A 25,423-nucleotide genomic window follows, 5' to 3' on the forward strand; every position below is an offset into this window, starting at 1 on the left:
ATGTCTACCACTATTCTCCTTGACTGTTTCATTTTAATTTTTTTAATCATTTGCAAATTTTGACTGATGTTCTGTGTAACAAAGTCTAGATTATTATACACCAAACAGAGCAGGGTCCCAATACTGATCCCTGGGGAACAACTCTGCAAATCTTCCTGTTAGACTGGTCCCCTACCTGGTTATAACTAACTTGAGCTCACCTAAAACTCTGCTTTCTGCACCCAAACGTAGATCAAATGTCTTCATCTGTCATCTATCTACTTGCTGACCAACTATGGCTGCTGATCTGCAAACACTTCAACTTTAAAATTCTTGTCGTAAAATTCCTTCGCGGATTAGCTCCTTCCAATGTAAGTAAAGTCCTCCAACCAAACAGCCCTCTAAGCTATCTTCACACTTTGATGTTGAGCCTTCCCTGATTTTAATCATTCCAACAATGGCAGCTTTGCCTCCAGCTGCCTGGGTCCGAAGTTCTACTTCTTCCTCCCTCTGACCGTTCTTATTCACGCAGATCTTTTGGAATGGTTCCAAAAGCTACTTTGACGACAAAACAAAATTTTTCACTGTACTCACGTACATGTGACAGCAATAAGTCAAATCAAATCAAATCAGGTGGACGTTTTAGTTCCCTGTTCTTCTCAAATAGCTCAATGTCAAATTTTGTTTAATAACTTGGACAGATGAGCCTTAAGAGTTTTCGTAACGTTGAAGGTGCTGTACAAATGCGAGTTGTGTTTAGTGTTAAATCCCCCTGTCACTGTTTTTCTGCTCAGTTGATAAGTCACCACCCTTGATGCAACTGTCAATCATCCTGTGCCGAGCCTGTGGGTGGAGTCTCTGATCACAGCTCCACGCACATTGGACAATGCTGGGAAGGGGCGGGGTTTGTGGTGGTACGTGATGACGTTGGTACGTTTGTTGCGTGCAGGTTAGGCCCGGCCTGGCTCGGCCGCTGGGATCCCCGCGATGCGTTCAGGGTCTGGGCTGTCGGCCACTGGCTAAGTCCGCCTGTGACGGGCTGGCGGAGAAACACGGCGTTGCCAAGAATCACGGCCTCGGCCAGTGAGCCGCGGGGGTTTGTTTCCTGGTGAGAGCGAAGCCAGCCCATAGGAGGCATCAGGTGGCCCGGTCTGGCAAAGGAAGAGGTCGGGGTCAGTGTGAAGGGCAGAGCCGGGGAGAGAAGACCAGGGGCGCCGCCGGCTTGGCAGCTTCGCGACTTTGGACCCTTGTCGCTGGAAGGAGCTCTGATCAGGGTTTTATTGATAAGCTGCTTGCCATCGTAAGGATGCCTTTCGGTCCCTTATCTCAATGCTGGACCTATCCTAGAACAGGTCACCAAATGCCAATGCCCTGACTTTTACCTGTGGCACTCCAAATTTTTCCTTTTCAGACGGTGATCCAGTTCCCTATTGAAAGCCTTAACTAATGCATTGCCGTTCCTAATTGTTTGCTTTGTGAGCAAGGTTTTCTTCTTGTCACTTTTTTTTCAGTTACGAGAAATATGTACCCTCTGGTTTGCAATTGTTCCACAAATGGGGATAGTTTTTCCCTATCTATCCTACTTAGACGGCTGATGATTTTGAGTACTTTATCAAATTTTCCCTCAACCTTTTTCAAGAAGAATAGTCTCAGCTTCTCTGGTCTTTCACCGTAACAGAAGTTCCTCATTGCTGGAACCGTTCATGTGAATCTTTTATATACTTTTTCTCATACCTTCACATCGTAAAGTGTGGCACCCCCAGTATCGGATGCAGTACTCTAGTTGAGGCACATCTAACATAACTTGTTTACTTTTGTATTTAGTGTTCCTGTTGATAAGGACGATATATATGCTTAACCAATGTCTCGACCTGCCTTGCCTCCATCAAAAATCGAAATACGTTGAGATCTTTCTGCTCCTGCAGCCTCTTCAGAATTGTGCCCTTTGCTTTACAATGCTTATGTTCTTCTTACAAAATGAACTTTGTAAACCATTCTCATAGATCACACATGTGATATCGTCTGTACGTTTTGAAATTGTGTTTTATATTCCTGATGCTGCATAAAGTTAACACAAATGAGGCTTACGTGTATTTTCACTTTCCGGGATTTTTATAGAGTTGGTCAATATCTCATAGAGCTGAGTTTGTAGCACATTGAAAGGTTTCTTTAGTTGAACACTTCATTTGGAGCATTGTATGGACTTGTTTTATTTTCAAATCCGCAATGTCCTCACTTCTCTCTACCTCTGTAACCTCCTCCAGTCTTCTAAACTGCAGGAGTTGCACTCCTCCAACATTGTCCAGTTCTTTTGCTCCACTAATGCTGGTCATGCATCAGCTTACAGTCAAGAAATACTTCCTCACTCTTTCTTTTGAGACTCAATTTACTATCTTTCCAATTGCTCACGGCATTAGTGACATCACATTCTTTTTGAGTTCTGTGTCAGTGTTGTCCGATGATGTGCCAAGGGATGTTGTATTCAGTTAAAGTTGTAGAAATACAAGTTGTTCTTAGTCTGCATATCTGCCAGTTATCTTTTGCTATTTCAGATCTCATCTATCCTGTTGGCTGTTTTTTGGTGAACAATGAGGAGCTGCTCTGTAGCCAGGCGGAGTTGTCTTTGGGCTGAGATGTTCCCTTGGCTACTGTCCGATGTCATCTGCCCTCTGCAGCGCCATTTGCCCCGAAGCTGTCGGAGGGGAAGCTCAACAGTGCCTGTTTCGAATATGAGGCCGTTACCTTCCCAAGCTCATGTTGTGATCTGCGGAGGAGGGATTGTAGGGTCATCAGTGGCATATCACCTCTCCAAACTGGGCTGGACTGATGTTGTATTACTGGAACAAGGACGGTAAGTACTGATCAAAGGCATTCAAAGTGTTTGGAGAAAATATTTTCATTGTCTAATTCTCTAAAGATAGTTCACTTAATTTAAACAATGATAATTCTGATACCTTGAAGGGGGAGAGGTTGAAAAATTAGGCATGCAATCTGCCATACGGTACTTCAGTGTCATTATAACATTGTTTCTGCAGAAACAGGTTCAATTTGTCCTCTTGGGCTTTTGTAGACTTGCACCTGAGCAATACCTGCTTGAAATGAAGTAGGTGAAGTATGTTGGTGCTTATGGCAAATGTATTCTTCTTGGAATGGCAGGAACAAAATTAAAGTACATTGGATATTGAAAGGAAACTGTACATCATACACTCAATAGCACCAGTGCTTTATGTCATTTTTGTAATAATTCCAATTTAGATACTGCAGTGGAGATGAATTAAGAAGGAGGATGCAATTATAAATGCAAATCCACTCTTTCTGTCCAGAACTGCTGTCTGAGGATGTTATTTATGCAACATTCTATGTGCTTTGTAATTTCTAATCCTCTTCCCGATTTTGTGTTGTGTGTGGATGGTTTTGGAATGCGCATCAGGCCACCACCACCAAGCAATGTATCACAATGAGGAAATGGGAAACTGGCAAACTCGTCCTCCACCCCCACCCAACTCCAGCTTTTTCCCAGCCCTCCCATCATCCAGTGGGATTGAGGTCATTTCTGTTGCTGTCAGTGCTGTGATTGCCTTCCCTCTTTTTTCACCCACTCTGAGTTGATGACAAGAAACATTTTTTTTATTTTTAGCACATGGCTGAACCACTTCAATTAAACATGTTAATCAGATCAAAAATGAAGGCAAACTAATTCCAAGGTTTTCTTGAGTAAAATAAAGCAAAGTTTTATTAAACCAGAGATAACAAGGTCTGGAGCTGGATGAACACAGCAGGCCAAGCAGCTTTCCTGCTCCTCTGATGCTGACGTTTCGGGTCGAGATCCTTCTTCAGAAATGAGGGAGGGGAAGGGGATTCTGAAATAAATAGGGAGAGAGAGGGAGGCAGATAGAAGATGGATAAAGGAGAAGATAGGTGATTTTATTAAACCAGAGTTAGAGAAGAAAAACGTGACACATAATGCATAAACATCACCTAGGTATTTGCTTAAAAAAGAGGACTATGTCGAAGGCAGTGCAGGCTGTTGCAATTTACGTATTTTCTGAATTCTTGAGTTGTATGAGTGAAACCTGAGGTCCACTATTTAGTTTTGTTATTTTCTCAGAGCAGTGAAGCTTGCAGATAACCTTGACTTCTTGGCCAAGTGTTTTTTTTTCTCACTGGGCAATGACTTTTATGGTTGAGAGAGACAGGCAGAGAGAGAATCTCCCAATTTTTGCATACACTTTGGTTTGTCCTTATCCCCATCCTACTACCCGGAAATAGCTGTTGATATAGGTCTGTTTGTACATCACCAATCTGCTATTGTTTTTCCAAACTGCATTGTCTGCAGCTAATCTTTCAACTCAAAGTATAACTTCCAGAAAGTTGTGAATCAACTCTGATCTGAGTTTGTCTTTTTAGATTGATTAGATTGACAATCTCATCAGAGATGTTAGGATATACATCCAGGGCAGGTGAGATTTGAACCTGGGTCCCTGGCTCAGAGGTTGGGATACAATGCCACAAGAGTTCTTGCTGTCCTCCTTTGACATTGCTGATTTTTTCTCAGATTAATCCTCATTACCTGATGGTTTGACAAGCTTGGCTGAACTTTGTCAGTTGATCATAATAACTATTTAGTGTCAGTATTTATCCTTTGTTATACAGTTTGTAATCCATGAAGGTCTAATGTTTGAGACGTAAGCCATTCAACCCCTTGAGCCTGTTCCGCCATTTGATGAGGTCATGGCTGATTTGTGGCTTAATTCAATATACCAGCCTTTGGCTTGTATCTGATCCAGCATCTGCTGCAGTTTATGAAAGAAAATTCCACACATCAACTCCAATTTGTGCATGGAAGTGCTTCCTCATCTCTTCTAAATGTCCTGGTCCTAATTCCAAGACTACACTCTCTAGCTCCAGAAGAAAATTAGATCGTGGAAGTCAAATATTAACAGCCTATGTTTACATCATCCTAATTTGTTTCCATTTTCCTTATTAGACTTGTTAATATCCTAACTGAGAGTATATGGATTGAAGAAAATATCATGTAGTAGTGTTCTGTACAACAAAATTTGTTTTAACTGGCACCTTATGAAGCAGCACTCTCGATAAACTGGCAAAAATTGAACAACTCACACTGGAAATTTTACTGTATTATCATGATCTCTGTGATGTCCAAGTAGTCAGTTGAGGGTGGGAGAGAATTAGATTTAGATTTAATAGCATGTGTGCTGAAGTACAGGGATACTGGAGTACAGTGAAAAGCGTACAGTGTCGCCACTCCTGGTGCCATTTTAGGTACAAAGGTACCTAGGTACAGCATTTTGCGTACAAACTCAAAAAACAAGAAAATGAAATTAAAAATTCAATATTAAAGTCCTTCTTAGAATTAAGTTTAGAAAAAAGAAATGAAGTTCAACATTACACTGTCAGTAAGTTTTATTTAAGGCAAAGTTGCATTATTATTTAAGTGATTTATGCTGTAAATGAAGTATAACAGTGATGTGTATACCCCCTGCACTATGTTTCTGTTACTTGGTGTTGTGTTTTTACATTGATTATGTGGACCTCTTGATCAACCTGGCACAATCTTGGTCCCATAGGTACTGGTCCATAAAAAGTTTTGGTGTTATCAGATATGGGTGACCTCTTGTATGTACCATGGCACAGGTGTGAAGGAAGATGGCTGTGACAGATGTGATAATTCTAGCGTTTATGCCTGTATCATTTCCCTTGGTTTTGTTGACGTTAATAGGTTAGCCGCAGGAACTACGCGACTCTGTGGTGGTATCGTAAGCACGGTCAAGCACATCAGCATAGAAACAAAGATGGCTGACTATTCAAACAAACTTTATCAGCAGTTGGAGCAAGAAACTGGCATCCAGACAGGTAAGGGTTTTGAAATTGCTTCTTTTCTCTGTGGGTTAGATCATATAGGCACCATACCTTTTGATGTCTTGGGGAGGAGTGCTTCAGTAGGTCATAATTGATGAACTGGATTGACTGCTCACTTATCAAAGCACTTCAACTGTTTTAACAACAGGGATGAGTAAATTACATTTTTTTGGATGTTCAAATGAGTTGGTATTTAAAAGAGAATAATAGATTGCCAGTTTTGTGTTTGGGGAAGGGGGCGGTTTAACAGGTAATCTTGATAGATGAGTAATTAGTGCATTTAAAGACAGATCTAAAGTTTTTACATTGTACAATATACAATATTTCTGCTCACTCTGTTTCGACGGGGAGTGGTTACAATGTGTTTGTGTTTATGTTGGGGGGGTCTGGTTATGGTCTTTAAGTTGCCGTGTTTACTTAGGAAACAGTGTGTGTTACTATTGACCTGGAAAGGGTCAGTGTGGTGCTTGCCTGTCGACATGAGTGAACTTCAAACCATTCGATAAATAGGCTAAAGAGGCTTAAAATTATTTCTTACAAGTTTATATGAATTTTCAGTGATGCCTCAGTGGTGGCACACTGTCCTTTGAGTCACCCATGTTAATGGTTCAAGGCCCCCTCCAGATACTAGAGCGAAAGATTTGTGCTGAAACTCCAGTATATTGCTAAGGCTGTGCTGCACTGCTGCTCATGCTGTCTTCAGGATGAGAAGATAAAGCAATCTGTTTTCTAAGGAGAATGAAAGATGTCCAATGGAATGAAGATGAGCCATTGTTCTGGCCAATATGTATCCCTCAATAAGAGATTATTGGATTGTGGTTGCTTTTTTTCTTTGTGGAGTCTACAGTATGTGAGTTGACTGCAGATTCTCTCATATACCAATGCTGACTGCTTTTCAAAACGTATTTTGGCCGTAAAGTGCTTTACAGTGTCATAAAGTTGTGCCTTAATAAATGGAATTTTCTTTCTTTATAAGGAGAGAGGTTACAATGTTGCAGTTTACATGTGTATATGGGGTGGTTATAACATTTGCAAGTTGGGCATCATCAACGTGCACAATGAATGTGCGTCGATTTGCACCTTAAACGAGGTCTCCCTGTATTTACCAGGTTATATCCAGACTGGTTCAATCTCACTGGCTCATACTCAGGACAGGCTCATATCCCTGCGACGTCTTGTCTCACGATCACAGTAAGTAAAATTGGTTTCAGGCCTGTAAGAATTAATTTGAATTCCCTTTGGACAGTTCATTCTGTGATTTGAAGGAGACTTCATATTTATAACAGTTTGTTTATTTAAGTACAAGTGAGGTGTTACACAAAGTATTTGAGCTTCAGGGAGGCTGCACAAAGGAGCAGGGGATAGAAGGGCAGGTAGTCAGTCAAAAACAGACAGGTTCTTTGGAATTAATTCAAACTAATTTTTGCCCTCTTACACAGCAAGGATGAGTCTCTGACCGTTATGGAAGAGGCACAGGTGAAGTGAGGACCTCAAGACAGGCAGTCAGCATCACCTAGAGAAGCATGTGCATGGAGCATCCTGAGCTAGGCAGTCAGCATCAATGACAGAAAGACCAAGTGAAGCACCCAGAGACAGGCAGTTTGCAAAACCTAAAGGAGTGGGTGAGAGGGAGACCCATGGCAGGGAGTCAGCATCACCTAGAAAAATGGGTGAAATAAATCATAAAAAGATAAAACGAAAGGCTCTGTGTCTGAGTTCGTACAGCATTCATATTAGTAAGCGTGTTATACACATTGAAGTAAATAAACACAATCTCACAGCCATTACGGAGACGTGCTAAAACACGTCAAAGATAAGGTCCTGAATACGGAGGGGTATCTGATATTCAAAAATAATAGGAAGCTAAGTAAAGGTGGAAGAGTGGCATTTCAGCAATATTTAGAACTTCGTGAAGGAGACCGCTATGTAGAATTGGTTTGGATGGAAATGAGAAATAGTAGAAGAAAGAGTGGGAGTGTTCTACAGAACCCCTAAAAGTAACCACAATATGGGGGAGAAGTGTACACAAAAAAAAATTGAGTGCTTTTGCTGAAGGAGTGGCAATAGTCATGGCTGGAAACTGGAAAAATCAGGTGGCAAAAGTAGCGTTAAAGAGGAATGCTTATGAGAGAGTTTCTTAGAAGAGCACGTTTTGGAACAGACCAGGGAGAGTGAAATGTTAGAATTGGTGTTGTATATAATGTGACAGGGTAGATTAATGACCTCTGAGTTAACATGCTTCTCGGTAGCAGCAACTGCAATAAGGGTTGAATTTTATATCTAGTTTGGAAGGGAGAAAAATGGGTCTAAGACTGGTATGTTAAACCTAAATGAGAGTGACTAGGTAGATGTGAAAGTTGAGCTAGTTGAAGTGAATTGGCATTCTAAGTCAAGGGATTCATCAATGGAGACAGTGCCAGACACTTAAGGGAATATTTCAGAATAAATATATTCCTGCCATAAAGAATATTTGTTTGGGGAGACCCAACATCATGGTTAACTAAAAAAAAATTGAAGAAAACATCAAATTTAAAGAGAGTGTATTACTGCACAAAAATTTATTTCTTTTTCAGATCATTGGTCAGAATGTAAAGTAGAGAAAGACGATAAAAGATTAATCAAAAGTAAGAAATTAGAGAACGAGAGGAAGTTATCTCGGAATGAAAACTCAGATTGGAATAGGTTCTTCAGATCTATAAAAAGGAAAGAGTTAGTAAAGTGATTGTTGATTCTCTGGAGTGAGAATAAGTTAATATTGGACAATATGGAAGTAGTGAATGAAATGAACAAATATTTTCGCTTCTGTCTTCACTATATAGGATACAAAAACATTTGTGATAGTTATAAATCAGAAATAGATTCAAGAATCTAAAAATCATGAAATGGAGGAGGTGATGTCCTAGTGGTATTATCACTGCACTGTTAATCCAGAGACCCAGATAATGTTCTGGGGACCCAGGTTCGAATCCCACCATGGCAGATGGTGGAATTTGAATTCAATAAAAAAAATCTGGAATTAAAATTCTAATGATGACCATGAAACCATTGCCGGTTGTTGGGAAAACCCCATCTGGTTCACTAATGTCCTTTTAGGGAAGGAAATCTGTTAACCTTACTTAGTGACTCCATACCCAAAGCAATGTTGTTGATCCTCAACTGGCCTCTGTGCAATTAGGGATGGAAAGTAAATGCTGGCCTCGCCAGTGACACCCTCATCCCATAAATGAATCTTAAAAAAAGAAAGTGGAAGGGAGAGAGGGACTTAAAATTACAATCAAAAGGCAAGTGGTACTAAAGAAAATGATTGAGCTGGAGGCTGATGGAGCTCCAGGTCCAGGTCCAGAGTTTGCAAGATTCAGGAAAGGTTCCACTGGATGTGAAAGTAGCCACTGTAACACCATTGTTCAAGATGAGCAGGAGGCAGAAAATTATAGGTTAGTTAGCTTGATGCCTGTCATTGTTAGAATTTATCATTAAAGAAAATAGCTATAAAAACTTAGAAAAATTCAGGATAATCATGAAGAGTTGGCTTGGTTTTGTCAAAGGGAAATCATGATTAACCAGTTTAATGGAATTCTTTTGAGTAACATATGCTATAGATAAAAGGTACCTTGTAGTTGTATTTACTAGAATTTCCAGAAGGCATTTGGTAAGATACCCGATCAAAGGTTAATGTGGAAAAAGAAGCTTATGGTGTAATAGGTAACATATAATGGCATCTTGCTGTTATCTCTCTGCATAAAAATTTGGTGCCTGTGGGCTTCCCTCCACTTCACCTGACAAAGGAGCAGCGCTCTTAAAAGCTTGTGATTTCAGATAAACCTGTTGGACTATAACCTGGTGTCGTGTGACTGGTTGGGCAGGGGAGTTAGATTGTTTTCTCTGCAATTTAGAAAAATGAAGAGTGACTTCATTCAAGTGTGTAAGATCTTGAATGGTCTTGACCAGGTGGGTGTGGAAAGGATGTTTCCTCTTGTGAGTCAGTTCAGAACTAGATTGCTGTGTTCTAAAATTAGGGATCTTCCTTTCAGAGAGATAAGAATTTCTAAAATTGCAACATTGTGCAACTTTGGAACTTTTTGCTTTAGCTTCTTGTTAGGCAGGGAAATGTAAAGTTTTTGAGATGATTTGTGCCTTCGGTTGTGGATGAGGTTGTAGGCATGCTTGCTGAGCTGGTGGGTTTGGTTGCAAACATTTTGTCACCCTGTGAGGTAGTATCATCAGTGCGCCTCCGGTGAAGTGTCGGTGTTCTGTCCTGCTTGTTATTTATATGCCTTGGTTTTGCTGGGGTGGTTGGTATTACTTCTGGTTCTGTTTCTCCGTGGTTAGTACAATGGGTCTAATTCAATGTGTTTGCTGATGGAGTTCTGGTTAGATTACCAGGCCTCCAGGAATTCCCTGTGTGTCTCTGTTTGGCTTGTGCGATTATGGATGTGTTGTCCCAGTCAAATTTGGCACGCCTGGGAATTCCTGGAGGCCTGGTATTCTAACCGGAACTCCATCGACAAACACATTGAGTGAGACCCTGTGTAGAAACCACTGAGAAACTGAACCGGAAGTGGTACCAAACAACCCAACAAACTGAGGCATATAAATGACAAGTGGGACACTTCGCTGGAGGCGCACTGATGACATTACCGAGCAGGGTGACACAACGTCTGAAACCAAACACACTGGCTCAGTGAGCATGTCTACAACTTCGGAAATCTAAAGTTATCGGGGTGGATGGGATTTTGGAATTCGAAACTGAAACAGTTAGACTAAATCTTGTTGAATGGCAGAATAGACTCAAGGGAATGAATAGTTTGTTTCTGCTCATATTTTGTGTATTCATAGATATGATAGGCTGAAATAATCACACCTTTACTGAAACCTTTTGATGGTAACTTGCTACTCACTTGAGTGGCAGCAAAAACAATGTTTTTTTTTTGAATGAAGAATGATTTTTATTGTCACATGTATTTTACGGTGAGAAAACCGTAAAATACAGTGAAAAGCTTTTCCGCTGTTGCCATGATCCAGTACCATTTTAAACAGTTTTAAGAATAAGGGCAAAATGGAAAGGGAAGTCCATCAGTCCTAAGCCAGCTCCTCATCAACGATGCCTGCACTGCCATCCTTCCTTCATGGCCTTGCCACTTTCTGCACAGGACCCAATGATTTCTAAAGGAAATTGGATGGGCACTTGAAGGAAGTAAACTTGCAGGCCTATGTCAAGCAGATAGAGGAATAGGAATGACTGGTCTGCAGGGATATGGTATAGATTCACATGGGCTGAATGGCTTCCTTTTGTGCAGGAATTGACTCTATAAATACTGCCAGGCTCGGGGGTTGTACATTTAAAGATTTATGTGCAAGTAGCTTCCATATTTCCTCTTCTCAAGCGCTGTATCCGAGAAGGTAATGACCCCCATGAATGGGTTAAGGTCAGTTCTTTGATAGATAAAGTTTGGAGTCTAAATCTTCACCATACTGTGACATTTGACTTTTAACATCCTCAGTTAAGTTTGTGAATTCTTAAAACTGACAGTCTGTTGCTGACACAATCAACCTATAGACGGTTTTGGAAACCATGGGCCCCTGTTTGTTTTAAGAGGGACAGAGAATCCATGATGTCACTGCTTAAGGGCCCAAGAGATTCATTTTTGGTGTGTGATTTTCTTATGGCACTGTGAGCAAAGATCCTGTTAAGAAGTTTTAATGACTACGTATAAATTTGCATTCAGCAATAAAAGTTTTTGCTTGTTTAATTTAAAAAAAACTGTCAAAAGATTATCAAATGCCTTTGTGACATTCAGCATAAATTATGCTGTCAGTTTCAAGATCATAGTGCCAATTTATCTTTTTGTCCCTTGCCTTTGTACTTTTTAAAACAGCTTTTACAATAAATTTAGACACGTGTCCAGATTTTTAAACGCCAGCCATGAAGGCACAAAAATGTTACCAATTTTTTTTTATCCATCCCTGTGAACTAAGAATCAGTTTTTAAAATAAACAAAATTATCAGCAAAACTTAACTTTTTCAGATCATTGTTAAATTATTGGATAGCAGTTGCATTCTCCTTCATTCACATGCACCAATCCCAACAGGATGATTCAAAAATCACTTTAAACCATTCAGTTTTTGGCATTCATCAGGAATGTTAAATTGTCGATTGTATGTTTGATATTCTCATGCCTGTGGAGGTCTCCTGTTTGGAATCAGTGACCCTGAAACAACTTAGAAAAAAAACAAACTCTATTGTAGCTTCAGTAAGTGCTTTTTACAATTTAATAGCTTATTTAATATCTATACTAGTTTAATGCAGACAATTTTTTTTTTAATGAGACACAATTCAGAACTCATTTTTCAAGTGCCTTTCCAAATGATTATAATATTGCTGAAGAAATAGTTAACCTTTATAGAGGAAAGACTTTAACATTCTTACATACAAGGGTGCAGCTATAGCCACAGGGATTAAAACAAACATATAAATATTTTAGAGACAGTATACTGAAATTTTGCTGCTTTCAAGTGAAGAGATCAGATGCTTCCTCTTCTCCTTTAATCTCTCAAAATAATTTCAGTCCCTGTGATCTGATTTTCAACGTCTGTAATTTGCTACCTAACCTCATTTGGAAAAAGCCAATTGTAACTGCGACATACTAGTTACCTTTCTGAGCCTTATGTGAAGGGCAATGTAATCAATCGACAAATTTCTATGTGCTGTACATAGAACATAGAACAGTATAGCACAGTACAGGCCCTTCGGCCCACGATGTTGTGCCAAACTTCTACCCTAATCCTAAGGTCTATCTAACCTCCACCCCTACCTTATACTATCATCCATATGCCTATCTTATAGCTGCTTAAATGCCCCGAATGAGGCCAACTCCACTACCCTCTCCAGCAATGCATTCCACGCCCCGACCACACTCTGAGTAAAGAACCTACCTCTGACGACTCCCCTATATCTACCTCCACTCACTTTAAAGCTATGCCCCCTCGCAATAGCTACCTCCACCCTAGGAAAAAGTCTCTGGCTGTCCACTCTATCTATACCTCTGATCATTTTGTACACCTCTATCATGTCATCTCTCAGCCTTCGTCGTTCTAAAGAGAAAAGCCCTAGCGCTCTCAACCTTTCCTCGCAAGACCTTCCCTCCGTTCCAGGCAACATCCTGGTAAATCTCCTCTGCACCTTTTCCAATGATTTCACGTCTTTCCTGTAATGAGGCGACCAGAACTGGACACAATACTCCAGATGTGGCCGAACCAGGCTTTCGTATAGCTGGAGCATAACTTCACGGCTCTTGAACTCAATCCCTCTATTAATGAAAGCTAACACACCATACGCCTTCTTAACAGCTCTATCCACCTGGGTGGCAGCTTTCAGGGAACTGTGAACACGAACCCCAAGATCCGTCTGCTCCTCCACACTGCTAAGAATCTTTCCGTTAACCCTGTATTCTGCTTTCAAGTTTATCCTTACAAAATGAATCACCTCACATTTTTCAGGGTTAAGCTCCATTTGCCACTTCTCAGCCCAGCTCTGCATCCTATCAATGTCCCTTTGTAACCCAGAACAGCCCTCTGCACTGTCCACAACGCGACCCACCTTCGTATTGTCCGCGAACTTGCTGATCCACCCTTCCACGCCTTCATCGAAATCATTTACAACAATCACAAATAGAAGAGAACCCAGAACAAATCCTTGTGGTACACCACTCATAACTGAGCACCATGTTGAATATTTTCCGTCCACTACCACCCTTTGTCTTCTAAGGGTCAGCCAATTCTGAATCCAATCTGCCACATTTCCCCCTATCCCATGCCTCCTGATCTTCTGCATGAGCTTACCATGGGGAACCTTATCAAACGCCTTACTTAAATCCATGTATACCACATCCACTGCTCTACCTTCATCCACGTGTTTGGTCACCTCTTCAAAGAATTCAGTAAGGTTTGTGAGGCATGTTCTACCCTTCACAAATCCATGCTGACTGTCACGAATCAAACTGTGCCTTTCCAAGTGATCATAAATCCTATCTCTCAGAGCCCTTTCCAATAATTTGCCCACCACTGATGTAAGACTAACTGGCCTGTAATTTCCAGGGTTATCCCAATTCCCTTTTTTGAACAAGGGAATGACGTTTGCCTCTCTCCAATCTTCCAGCACTATACCCGTTGACAGTGAGGATGAGGAGATCATCGCCAAAAGCCCTCCGATCTCTTCCTTCGCTTCCCACAGAATCCTTGGATAAATCCCATCAGGCCCGGGGGACTTATCTATCTTCAGCTTCCTCAGAATTCCTAGCACATCTTCCTTCCTAACATCGACCTTCTCCAGCCTACCAGACTGTTTCACACTGTCCTCCTCTACAACTAGATCCCTCTCAGTTGTGAAAAGTATTCATTAAGGACCTCTCCTATCTCTTTAGGCTCTGTGCACAAATTCCCTTTACAATCCTTGATCGGCCCTACCCTTTCCCTGGTCATTCTCTTATTCCTCACGTACGTGTAAAAAGCCTTGGAGTTTTCCTTGATCCTATCTGTCAAGGTTTTCTCATGTCCCCTTATAGCTCTCCTAAGCCCTTTCTTCAGCTTCTTCCTGGATAACTTGTATCCCTCTAGAGCCTTTTCTGTTCCTTGTTTCCAAAACCTTACAGAAGCATTCTTCTTCCTCTTAACCAGTCATTTGACCTCGCATGAGATCGCCGCTTACAGCGCCATCTTAGGTACAAAGGTCCCAAACTACAGCTTTTGCAGTTACAGTTCTTTGGAAGAATAGAGATTAAAAAACAAAGCCCAGCACTGCAGATTATAGAATTAAATTATAAAATGGAGAAAAAAGTTCAGGACAACTGTCTTCCTACCCAGTCCACACTGGCACTTAGCCTCCAGTTTGAACCGGGCCTTGACTCCAGATGACACCTGGCTTCAGTTCAGGGTTTGCGAGGCCAAGAGAATGCTCTGGAATCACCTTGAGACAGAAGTCCACACCGAAACCATGCTGGGCCGGCAGAACGTCATAACAGGCCGAGAGGACGCCTCGTCTGGTCTGTGCTGAGGGTGGAAATTCTGAGGCTGAGAGTTCCGAGGCTGCGAGATGGAGGCAGTGAGCTCCAAGGCTGGGAGGTCTGAAGCCACAAGGTCCGAGGCCCGGAGTTCGGAGGCTGGGAGAGAGAGAAGAAGCGGATGATTTAAAAAAAAAAAATACAGAAGAGGAAAAAAAGAAAATGAATCATTCATTGAGGGTCATATCTGATCTGTGACTCAACTCCACTTACCTATGTATTTATTTTGGTACTGGCTCTCCCAGTCTGTCACGATTTACAGAGAACTTTCATTGACATCACATCTTCAGTTAGGCAAATGGCCCAAGATACATCTCAGAAACAAATGTACAAATCTGACCAAATTAAATATTGTGTCAAAGGGGATCTTTGGAGGCCTGACAAAAGCTTGGTTGAAGATGTAGATCATTAGGTTTTGAAAAGTGGAGAGACATGGCCTGGAACGGAGGAGAATTCCTACTAATTGTCAGTTTCTTTAAAAAAATCCATTTGTGGAAATGGATTTGTGGAAATAGGCTGTCACTAGCAATGCCAGCATGTATTGCCCTGGAGAAGGTGGTAGTGAGCTGCTTTCTTGAACTGCAACAGTCTTTGGAGAAATGAGTTCATCCACAATGCTGTTAGGAAGGGAGGTCTGGGATTTTTGACCCAGGGACTCTGAAAGAACAGCAGTACATCTCCAAGACAGATTGGTGTGCATCTTGGAGGTGAACTTGTAACTGGTGGCATCTTTCTTGTAGCTGCTGCCCTTCTCCTTCTCGCTGGGAAGGTCATGGGTTTGGAAGATGCTGTTGGGGGTGTCTTCAAGAGTTACTGCAGGAAGTAAAGGAAAGGGAGGTAGCTATGTTAGTACAACATGGACTAAGAACAATGGCAAGAAGTTATCTTGGATTGGAAGACCATGCCGACCGAATAGCCTAAATTAATCTAGTCCCTTTTGCCAACATTTGGCCCATATACCTCTAATCCTTCCTGTTCATGTACCCATCCAGATGCCTTTTAAATGTTGTAATTGTACCAGCCTAGCCTGGCAGCACATTTTCATACATGCACCACCCTCTGCGTGAAAAAGTTATCCCTTTTACATCTTTCCCCTCTCACCTCAAACAATACCATCTAACTTTGGACTCCCCCACCCTGGGGAAATGATCTTGGCTATTGATCATGCCCCTCACGATTGTACAAACGTCTAACGTCAATCCTCAGCCTCCAACAGTCCGAGAAAATAACCCCAGCCTATTCAGCCTCTCCCTATAGCTCAAACCCTCCAACCCCAGCAACATCCTGGTAAATCTTTTCTGCAACCTTTGCAGTTTAACAGCATTTTCTCTAAAGCAGGGAGACCAGAACTGAACACAGTATTCCAAAAGTGGCCTAAGCAACATCCTGTACAGTCACAACAAGACACCCAATTACTACACGTAATGCATTGACTAATAAAGACAAGCATACTAAACGCCTTCTTCACTACCCTGTCTAACTATGACTCCACTTTCAAGGCTATGAACTTGTACTCCAAATTCTTTGTTCAGCAACACTCGCCAGGACCTTACCATTAAGTGTGTAAGTCCTGCCCTGATTTGCCTTTCCGAAATCCAGCTTTTCGCATTTATCTAGATTAAACTCCATCTGTCACTCCTCGGCCCATCAGCCCATCTGATCAAGATCCCACTGAACTCTGAGGTAACCTTCTTCATTGTCCACTACACCTCCAATTTTGCAGTCATCTGCAAACTTACTATTATTATCTCCTATATTCATGTCCAAATCATTTATATAAATGACAAAAATCAGCGAACCCATCACCAATCCTTGCTGGTCGCAGTCCTCCAGTCTGAAAAACAACCCTCCACCATTACCACCCTCTATCTCCAACCTTCAAACCAATTTTGTATCCAAATAGTTAGCTCCCCAATATTCCATGTGATCTAACCTTGTTAACCAGTCTACCATATGGAACCTTGTCGAATGTCTTGCTGAACTACATATAGACAACATCCACCACTCTGCCTTCATTAGACTTCTCTGTCACTTCTTCAAAAAAAAACCCTATCAAGTTAGTGAGACACTATTTCCTACACACACAGCCATGTTGTCTACCCATAATCAATCTTTGCCTTTCCAAATACATGTAAATCCTGTCCCACAGAATTCCTTCCAACAACTTTCTGACCACGGATGTCAGCCTTATTGGTCTATAGTTCCCTGACTTTTCCTTACCACCTTTCTTAAATAATGGCACCACCTTAGCCACCCTCCTGTCTTCCAGCACTTCACCCGTGGCTATCGATGATAAAAATAACTCAGCAAGGGTTCCAGCAATCACTTCACTGGCTTCCCACAAAGTTCTATGAACCACCTGATCACATCCCGGGGATTTATTTGCCTTTATGCGTTTTGAGTCCTCTGGCTTCCCTATCCTTCTCCACAGTAAATACTGATGCAAAAAACTCATTTAGTGTCTCACCCATCTCCTGTGGTTCCAAACGTAGGCAGCCTTGTTGAACTTTAAGCGACCCTATTCTCTCCCTAGTCAGCCTTTTGTCCTTTATGTATTTGTAGAATCTCTTTGGATTCTCCTTAATCCTATTTGCCAAAGCTTTCCCATGTTCTCTTTTTACCCTCCTAATTTCCCTTTAGTGTACTTCTACTGCTCTTTTACTCCTGAAGTGATTCACTCAATCCCAGCCGTCGATACCTGCTATTTGCCTTCTCCTTTTTCTTGACCAGAGCCTCAATTTCTTTAGTCATCCAGCGTTCTCTACATCTACCAGCCTCACACTAACAGGTACATACTGCCTCTGGACTCTTGTTATGTCATTTTTGAAGGCCTTCCACTTTCCAACCATCTCTTTACCTGCAAATCGCCTCTCCCAATTGTTGTTTGAAAGTTCTTGCCTAATACTGTCAAAATTGGCCATCCATCAATTTAGAAATTTAACTTTTAGATCAGGTCTGTCCTTTTCCATAACTACTGGGAAGGATGTGATTACTGGATGTTTAGAAAATAAATGTCCAATTGGGCAGAACAGATGACTTATTGAGGGGAAGTTATATTTGAGAAACCTGATGTGTTTTTTAAGGATGTTGCTAGCAGAATCAAGAAGTGGGAACCAGTGAGTGTGGAGTATTTATACTTTCAGAAGGCTGTTGGTAATATTTCACACAGGAGACTATAAAATGAAGTTGCAGTGAATTGAGAGCAATATACTAGGATGGACTGAAGACTGGTTAATAGGCAGAATGCATAGAGTCCGAATAAATTGGTATAGTGACCAATGACTTAGTTACTAATGACTTAGCTGATTCAGGAACTCTGGAGAAAGCTTTACTATCCACAGTAAACAACAAAATGTGTTTTTACGACAGCTATATAGAAGAGAGAAACAAATATTAATACTGTGTGGTTTCAAGCATTACTTGTTTAATCTTTCTTACAATAAGATACTTACAATTTTCTCAAATGTGACTTGCGAGATTATGCTTGCCTTTCCTTCTTTCAAAATTATTCCAAATTCAAATTAACAACAATAGACTCCAAGGTTTCTGTTGTGTCCAGCCTCAGCAGTGTTGTTGGGCAAACAGGTTTAGTTAGTGGTCAATTAATTTCTTCCCAAACAAACAATCTATCCCATTTTATTCTGAAACAAATTAAAACCACCTTGGCTGTATCCATTGGCTCTTGTTTTAAATTAAAGTTTAAAGATTTAAATATATTTGCCCTTCAAATTTCAATTGAATTTCCCGTTGTGCATTTGAACTAGCAATTTGTATCAAATAACTTCATCAATCCCAATTTTAGAAACAATTATGTCTAGGATTAGTGGTTTTAATTTGGGTTCTTCTATTAAAGCTTCAAATGATTGTTGTCAGTTCAAGGTTCTCCTGTTTTCAAACACTGTTCCTCAAGACTTCCAACTCCCTCTCTGTATTCTTGAAACATGTTCAAAATACAACCAAACAAAAAAAATCACAATCCACTGTGGCTCTGGAAGAAGCCCAGTATGCTAATCATATTCAAAGAACACAACCCACCCCACAGAAGGTGAGAGAGAAGATTTAAAACAGTCAGCATTGAGAATTCGCTCTGCTAGTCTTAGACAGGGCACAGCCTAAGTCATTAGGAGACATCATGTTGCACTTTCACGTATTCAATTTGAAAAGACTGTCAGCAGTCTTCAGATAATTTCAAACAGGCATTTTAATTTCTATTGTTTCAAGAATATCTTTCTAGTCCCTTCTTTTAAGGCCATTTTGAAAAAAATAGCATATAGAAAAAACATTTATTCCAAATTTGGAGTTCAGTTGGTTGTCTTCTGAAAAGCTTTTTCTCCTATTTTGAGAATAAGCTAAGCTTTTTATTTTTATTCCCACATCTTTTCTACAGTGGTTTAAAAAAGAACATGTTTTAAACTTTTCAATTAAATTAGATTTGAAAGTCTTTTGATGTTTTCGGACTACTCCTTGTTTTAACATTGATTTCAGTCAAATGTTAGGAATGTTTTCATTGTAACTGTCACAGGAACACTGTATGAACACAATTCAATTTTCACAGAGGGCTTCCTTTAACTTCACTGTGTCTGTTATTCTACATTTAAACCACCCCAATCCCCTTGATTAGATTCCAGTCTGTAAATCACTCCTGGCTATCTGTTATTCTCTCTGTAAACCGCCCCGAGCCCCTTGATTAGATTCCAATCTGTATCTCACTCCCGGGGATCTGTCTGGAGGCAGTAGGTTTCCCAAGCAAACCAAGACTGTATCCCAGAGTGTGGATTCTGTTGACCAGCCTGTGTATGTTGTCTCGGGAGGTGTGAGAATTAAAGGAGGGGATCAGTACATTGCCTGGAGCACTGATTGCAGCAGAACAGCAGAAAGTTGCACTGGCAGAGGCAGCTAAGCCTGCAGATGAATGGACTGAGTGAATCCTTTTCTATATTCTCGTCAGTACGAATGTGTTGGTGTATCAGCAGGTTGTGGGACTGTCTGACTCCATTCTTTAATTTTGTAATTCAGAATATCCAAACAAGGAATACAGCCAACATTTGTGCAATTTCTTCCTTGCTATTTAACTATTGAATGCAATAAACCATGTGTATATGGACATCCAATATTTCTAATTTTTCACTATTTACAAAGTACTTTGGCTGGAGTGGATGACTTCACATTTGCTGATATTGAGAACCATTTTTTGATTTGCCTACACTTTTTATCTTATCACTTATTCTGTCAATATACCACTGTAGTTTTGTGATTCCATTATCATTTCTTAGTGTACAACCTGTCGTTTTGTCAGTGGCAAATTTGGATTGGTGGCTTTCTAATTGTTTAAGAAGTTAATAAATGAACCAAATAGTTGAAGCCCTAACAGAGGTCTTATAGGACTCCAGTGGTTACTTTGAGCCAATTAAAATATCAACACATTCAACATAATCTCAATCTCATACCATTCAACAAATTTCTTCATCAGATCAAGAATTTGCCTTTAATTGTATATACTTTAGCTTCAGCTAACCATGACTCATAAGAAATTTGATCACTTGCCTTCTGGAAGTCTGTGCAAGTAACATCCTTAAATATTAGTCTGTCTGGTATTTTAGATGCCTCTTCAAAAATGACAGTTACATTCATCAGGCATTCCCAATCCATGCTGGCATTAACTGCCTAGCTGAATGTTGCCTTGGAAATCGGTCACCCTGTCCTTAATTGTAGATGAAGGTAATTTTCAAACAAGAGGTATTGGATTAATTTCTCCACAATTCCCTTGAAAAAGACTGGTCTGTGCCTTTCTTGGACTAAATGGATTAGTCATGGTCATAGAGTGTGGCTGATATTTGAACATTATTTTGGGGAGGGAGAAGAATGTATTATAACTTGAACAATAGAATCATGTAGTTTGCAGCCCCTCCATGCTGCAAGCAACCCAGCTCTCTCTCACTGCACCTTCCTGTGGAGTATCGTACCACTTGTATATATCATTGAATGACAGCAGTGGGAGGTTATGCACTTGGTAGGGGAACCAGTGGCTTGACACACTTGTTAATCTGACTCCTCTCTGAATGAGAGTTGGAGAAAAGGGAGCAGAGATCCAAATGATTATCTTCAAGAGGAAGGAATCTTCTTTTGTACCAAGTATTCTGAACCTCTCCAGAGTAAAAGTGGGGATGCCCTCTCACCTGCACCACACATGCATTCAGTGTAGAAAAAAATGATACAATCAGTTGGTGTTGACCATTAGTGAGTGACCAAGGGTGACACAAATTTGGTCATTTTGATGTTGCCTATACTTTTCAAGCATTTTCTTCATGGCTTTCATTGTTGATTGGCTTACCTTAAATTGATTTAAAACAATTTTGCCCATTGCCCATGTTTCCTGTTGTTGGAAAATCTGGAGCACTGAGTTACTGTAGTTGGTCACCCATCTAAGACAAATGATGAAATTGTTCGCACTGAGGGTGCGGAGGTATCAAATCAGCCAGGATCTTTTTGATCAGGCGCGAGAGGCTGAGTGGCCTATTTCTATTCCTAATTTTTAAGTTCCTAGTCACTTAATTTATCAATATCTTATTGCAGCTTTTGGCTTCAATTTGCATTGCTTACAATAGTGTCTGTCTTTGTGTCATCAGTAATAGTGCTTTGTAAACATTGAAATTGGTTTAAAATATATCTGCAAGTCTTCAATTGAAACTGCATAAACCTGTATTTGGACCAATTATTATGAAGGTTTTGAACAGTTCAAATTCAGTTTCTACCAGGTGATTGTAGCGCCATGATTGAAATTCATCTTTTAGAACGTTTTCTTTGCCTTTGAGTGACAACAGTTGAAAAATTCATAGCCAGACCCTATACGAAATGCAATTCACAGTTTTCTAGTTGTATAATCTTAAATTGAAATTAACGTGTTCAATTAGTCACATTCACACTTCCATGCGACTTGGTAATATTGATCCACTTAATTGTGTTGCTGACAAAAAATGCAGTCACATATTTCTAAACAAAAAGCTATAACTTTTTAAACATTTAAGGTGAGGAGACTCACAAAATGAAATTCTAGCATCCTTGGAAATTCCTTTCAATCAGTACTTTTTGTGTTTCATTTTCTTGGCACTAAAGCAGGTCATGTTTATCAGCAACTTCAGTGTTGTTTTCGACTCGGGGTATGTTTTTCACTTTTGAACTGTTGTTTCAGCAGTTCATTTTAGTTTTCTAATCCTCTACTCTTTTCTTTTATCTGCTGAGTTCTGAGAACTCTACAGGTGTTACCATAGCCACTGGAATTGGGTTAGCATTCACCATTCCTGGTTTCCATCCGCTGGCATTTTTTTCCCTAGTCTCTCTCATTGCTGTGAGAATTTCTATCATTCTTTTGAGAGCAAACATGATCTGCATAGTATAGCAGCAGCCTGTTGTTGTTTTTCTTGATTTTGCCTGGAGTTACTTGGCTCTGCATCCAGCCTTGTGATACGAGTCCCCTTTTGAATTGTTAGAAAGACAGTTATTATCTGTCACACATAACATCTCACATTTCTTAGTTCTCAATACTGTGTATGCCATTCCTAACTGTCACTTTTTGGTGAGAGGCCAGGCCTCAGCTGCTCTGAAATGACACACAGTCTGCCGCATGAACTTTTGTTTGTTTGACTATGTCTTCCTGAATGAATTTCCCTAATTGTTCTGGTGCATACAAGTGTCCTATGCTCAGACAATCAGAGCCGTACGCATGGAAACAAACCCTTGGGTCCAACTCGTTCACAGTGATCTGACCACCCAATCTGACCTAGTTCTATTTACCAGCATTTGGCCCATATCCCTCTAAATCTTTCCTATTCATGTACCCATTCAGATGACTTTTAGATGTTGTAATTCTGACTGCCTCCACCAGTCCCTCTGGCACGTCATTCCATACAAGCACTTTATTCATTCACGGGATGAAGGTGTCGCTGGCTAGGCAGCATTTATTGACTATCCCTAATTGCCCAGAGGGCAGTTCAGAGTCAACCATATTGCTGTGGATCTGGGGTCACATGTAGGCCAGATCAGGTAAGGATGGGAGTTTCCTTCCCTAAAGGATATCAGTGAACCAGATGGGGGTTTTCCAACAATTTGCAATGGATTCACGGTCATCATTAGGTGGCTAATTCCAGATATTTATTGAATTCAAATTCCACCTGCTGCTGTGGCGGGATTCGAACCCAGGTCCCCAGAACATTATCTGAGTCTCTGGATTAACAGTCCGGCGATAATACCACTCGGCCATTGCCTCCCCTAATTCAAACGCACCACCTCCTGCGTTAAAAAGGTACCCCTCTTGTCCTTCTGTTACGGACCAGACCAAACTCCCTCAAAACAGGCTGAGGAGATAGCCGAGATCCTATCTTTTTCTTATTTTAAAGGCAAGTGCCAGATATTGCATTCTGGATGCAATTTGATTGGTCAAACTGTTGGGCTTTAAGCAAAACACATTTTATTCATACACTGTAGTTAAAATACAGACGCATAAAAATAAAAGAATTGGCTTAACTGTAAGTCTGTTGAAATATTTACAAAATAATAAAAACTACTCATTAACTGTTCCAATATCATAACATCCCATAAGCAACACCCTTGGCAAAGGCAAAGTCAAAAGCATAGATTGTCTCACATGCAATTCTAACAGCAGGAAGAGAACCCGAGTTTTTAGCTGTAAAGGAGAGGAAAAACAGCTTACACCCCCAGCAACTACTACTGAAAGCTAAACTAAAAATCCTGGTTCTGTGGGAGTTTGACCCCAACCATTCAAGCTATTTCTATTGTTTCAACTTTCTAAAAAAAAAACACCCAAGGCCTCACAAACTGTTTAATGCATTTGAGCAGACCACTCCCACCTCTGTCTCAACCTCTCTTCATTTAAAACCAAACAGGACAAAATATACCTCTTAAAGCCATAATATTGTTCACACTTAAATCTTTTCCCATTTCACTTTAAATACCCTCTAGTTTTGGACTCCCACATCCTAGGAAAAAGACTTTGGCTATCCATCCTATCCATACCCCTCGTGATTTTATAAACCTCTATAAGATCACCCCTCGGGCTCCGACGCTGCAGGCAAAATGCCCTAGACTGTTCAGCCTCTCCCTATAACTCAGACCCTCCAATCCTGCCAACATCATTGCAAATCTTTACTGCATCCTCTGAAGTTTAACAACATCTTCCCTGTAGAAGGGCAACCAGATTGGTGAGGCCACTTTTAGAATACTGCAAACAATGTCCTGTACAACTGCAACATGACATCCCCTTGAATGTTTTCCTTCCTTAACTGATGAGGATCCCATTTGGAGCAAAATATGCCAAGAACTATTAGTTAGCTCTGGGTAGGTCTCTATGTTTGAGTTACCTTTGTTCTGTCTTTTGGATGGGGTCGTAGCTGACTCCATTTTTATTCAAGCATAAATGAGACTTGATGCACCTCATAATTTGAGCATAAGCTTATAAAGTAGAAATGAGAGTTTGAAAACCCACGATTGACCTTTTGAGTTGTTGGTATGGCCTGATCCTTATTTCTCCCACTGATACATTGCCCCCATTTGTATCAGTGTTTCTTTTGGCTCTACTACACTGAAAATGTCCCAAACCTTCTAGAATAGCACTTTCCAAACTTCTTCCTGGTGTGGCCCCATTTTACTATTTGTAAATATGTGTGATCCCAAAGTGGGAGTGGGTGGATGGTGAATGGAAGAGTTGTTGAATGGATGGTGGGATCGTTTTTGAGCAGAGGCAAATTTTGATGAGAATCATGCGTGCTAGTAATGGACCTTTTGTGCCAATCGTAAGGGCTGGGATGTCCCACCATTTGTGTCTGCATTCATTCAAAATGTCTCCTCCATTTTGAGCACATAATTGAAGTCCCTGATTAACCAATTAGAGAACTGAAATAACGATTGATCAGGGCAGCAAAAAGCTGTCATTGATAAACCGGTTATCGTTGCATCCCCAGCTGTCAACCTCAAATAATTGGGGCAGACCCTTGACTCATTCCTAACCATCAAACACTGGTCAGAAATAATGTAGGAAAATGTATGTCCAAATTGCTATTAAAGAAAGATATTAATGGATCTTTTTACAATCTCTGGACATCTGAAAGTGCTATGTAGACAAAGGAGTACTTCTTTAAAAAATATATTACTGCTATGATGTGGGAAATGCATAGACAATTTATGTTCAGTGAACTCCAGTAATGTTGATTTGAGTGATGAATATTGGCCAGGAAATTGGGAGTAACTCTCCTTTTGTTCTTTGAAATAGTGTATTGAATGTGGGTTTTGAAGTTCTCCCATTACTATCACAAAAGATGCTCCCCTATATTCATAGCTAATTGATCATGATTGTGTTCCATTTGCACCAAAGTGTGTGATAAGGATAGATACAGATCTTGAAAAAATCTTATTGTGGCACAATGGAGAAAGCAAGAACTGCAGGTGTCAGAGAGTCAGAGAGTCAGAGAGTCAGAGAGTCAGAGAGTCAGAG

General features: G+C 40.5%; 1 protein-coding gene across 2 annotated transcripts in view; it reads left to right on the forward strand.

The window, feature by feature from the left end:
• The first annotated feature begins 904 nt into the window (after nt 1-904).
• pdpr (pyruvate dehydrogenase phosphatase regulatory subunit) overlaps nt 905-25,423 on the forward strand; it is a 59,951-nt gene continuing 35,432 nt past the window's right edge. For both annotated transcript variants that reach the window (XR_007263779.1, XM_048605791.1), the window contains exons 1-4: nt 905-1,279; nt 2,532-2,830; nt 5,723-5,856; nt 6,972-7,053. Coding sequence is in view for 1 of the 2 variants with exons in the window: in XM_048605791.1 (XP_048461748.1) it covers nt 2,568-2,830; nt 5,723-5,856; nt 6,972-7,053 (479 nt within the window). In the remaining variant the exon portion in view is untranslated. The remainder of the gene's footprint in view (nt 1,280-2,531; nt 2,831-5,722; nt 5,857-6,971; nt 7,054-25,423) is intronic.

Source organism: Rhincodon typus, chromosome 15, assembly GCF_021869965.1.
Source record: "Rhincodon typus isolate 14 chromosome 15, sRhiTyp1.1, whole genome shotgun sequence".
Taxonomy (NCBI): Eukaryota; Metazoa; Chordata; class Chondrichthyes; order Orectolobiformes; family Rhincodontidae; genus Rhincodon; species Rhincodon typus.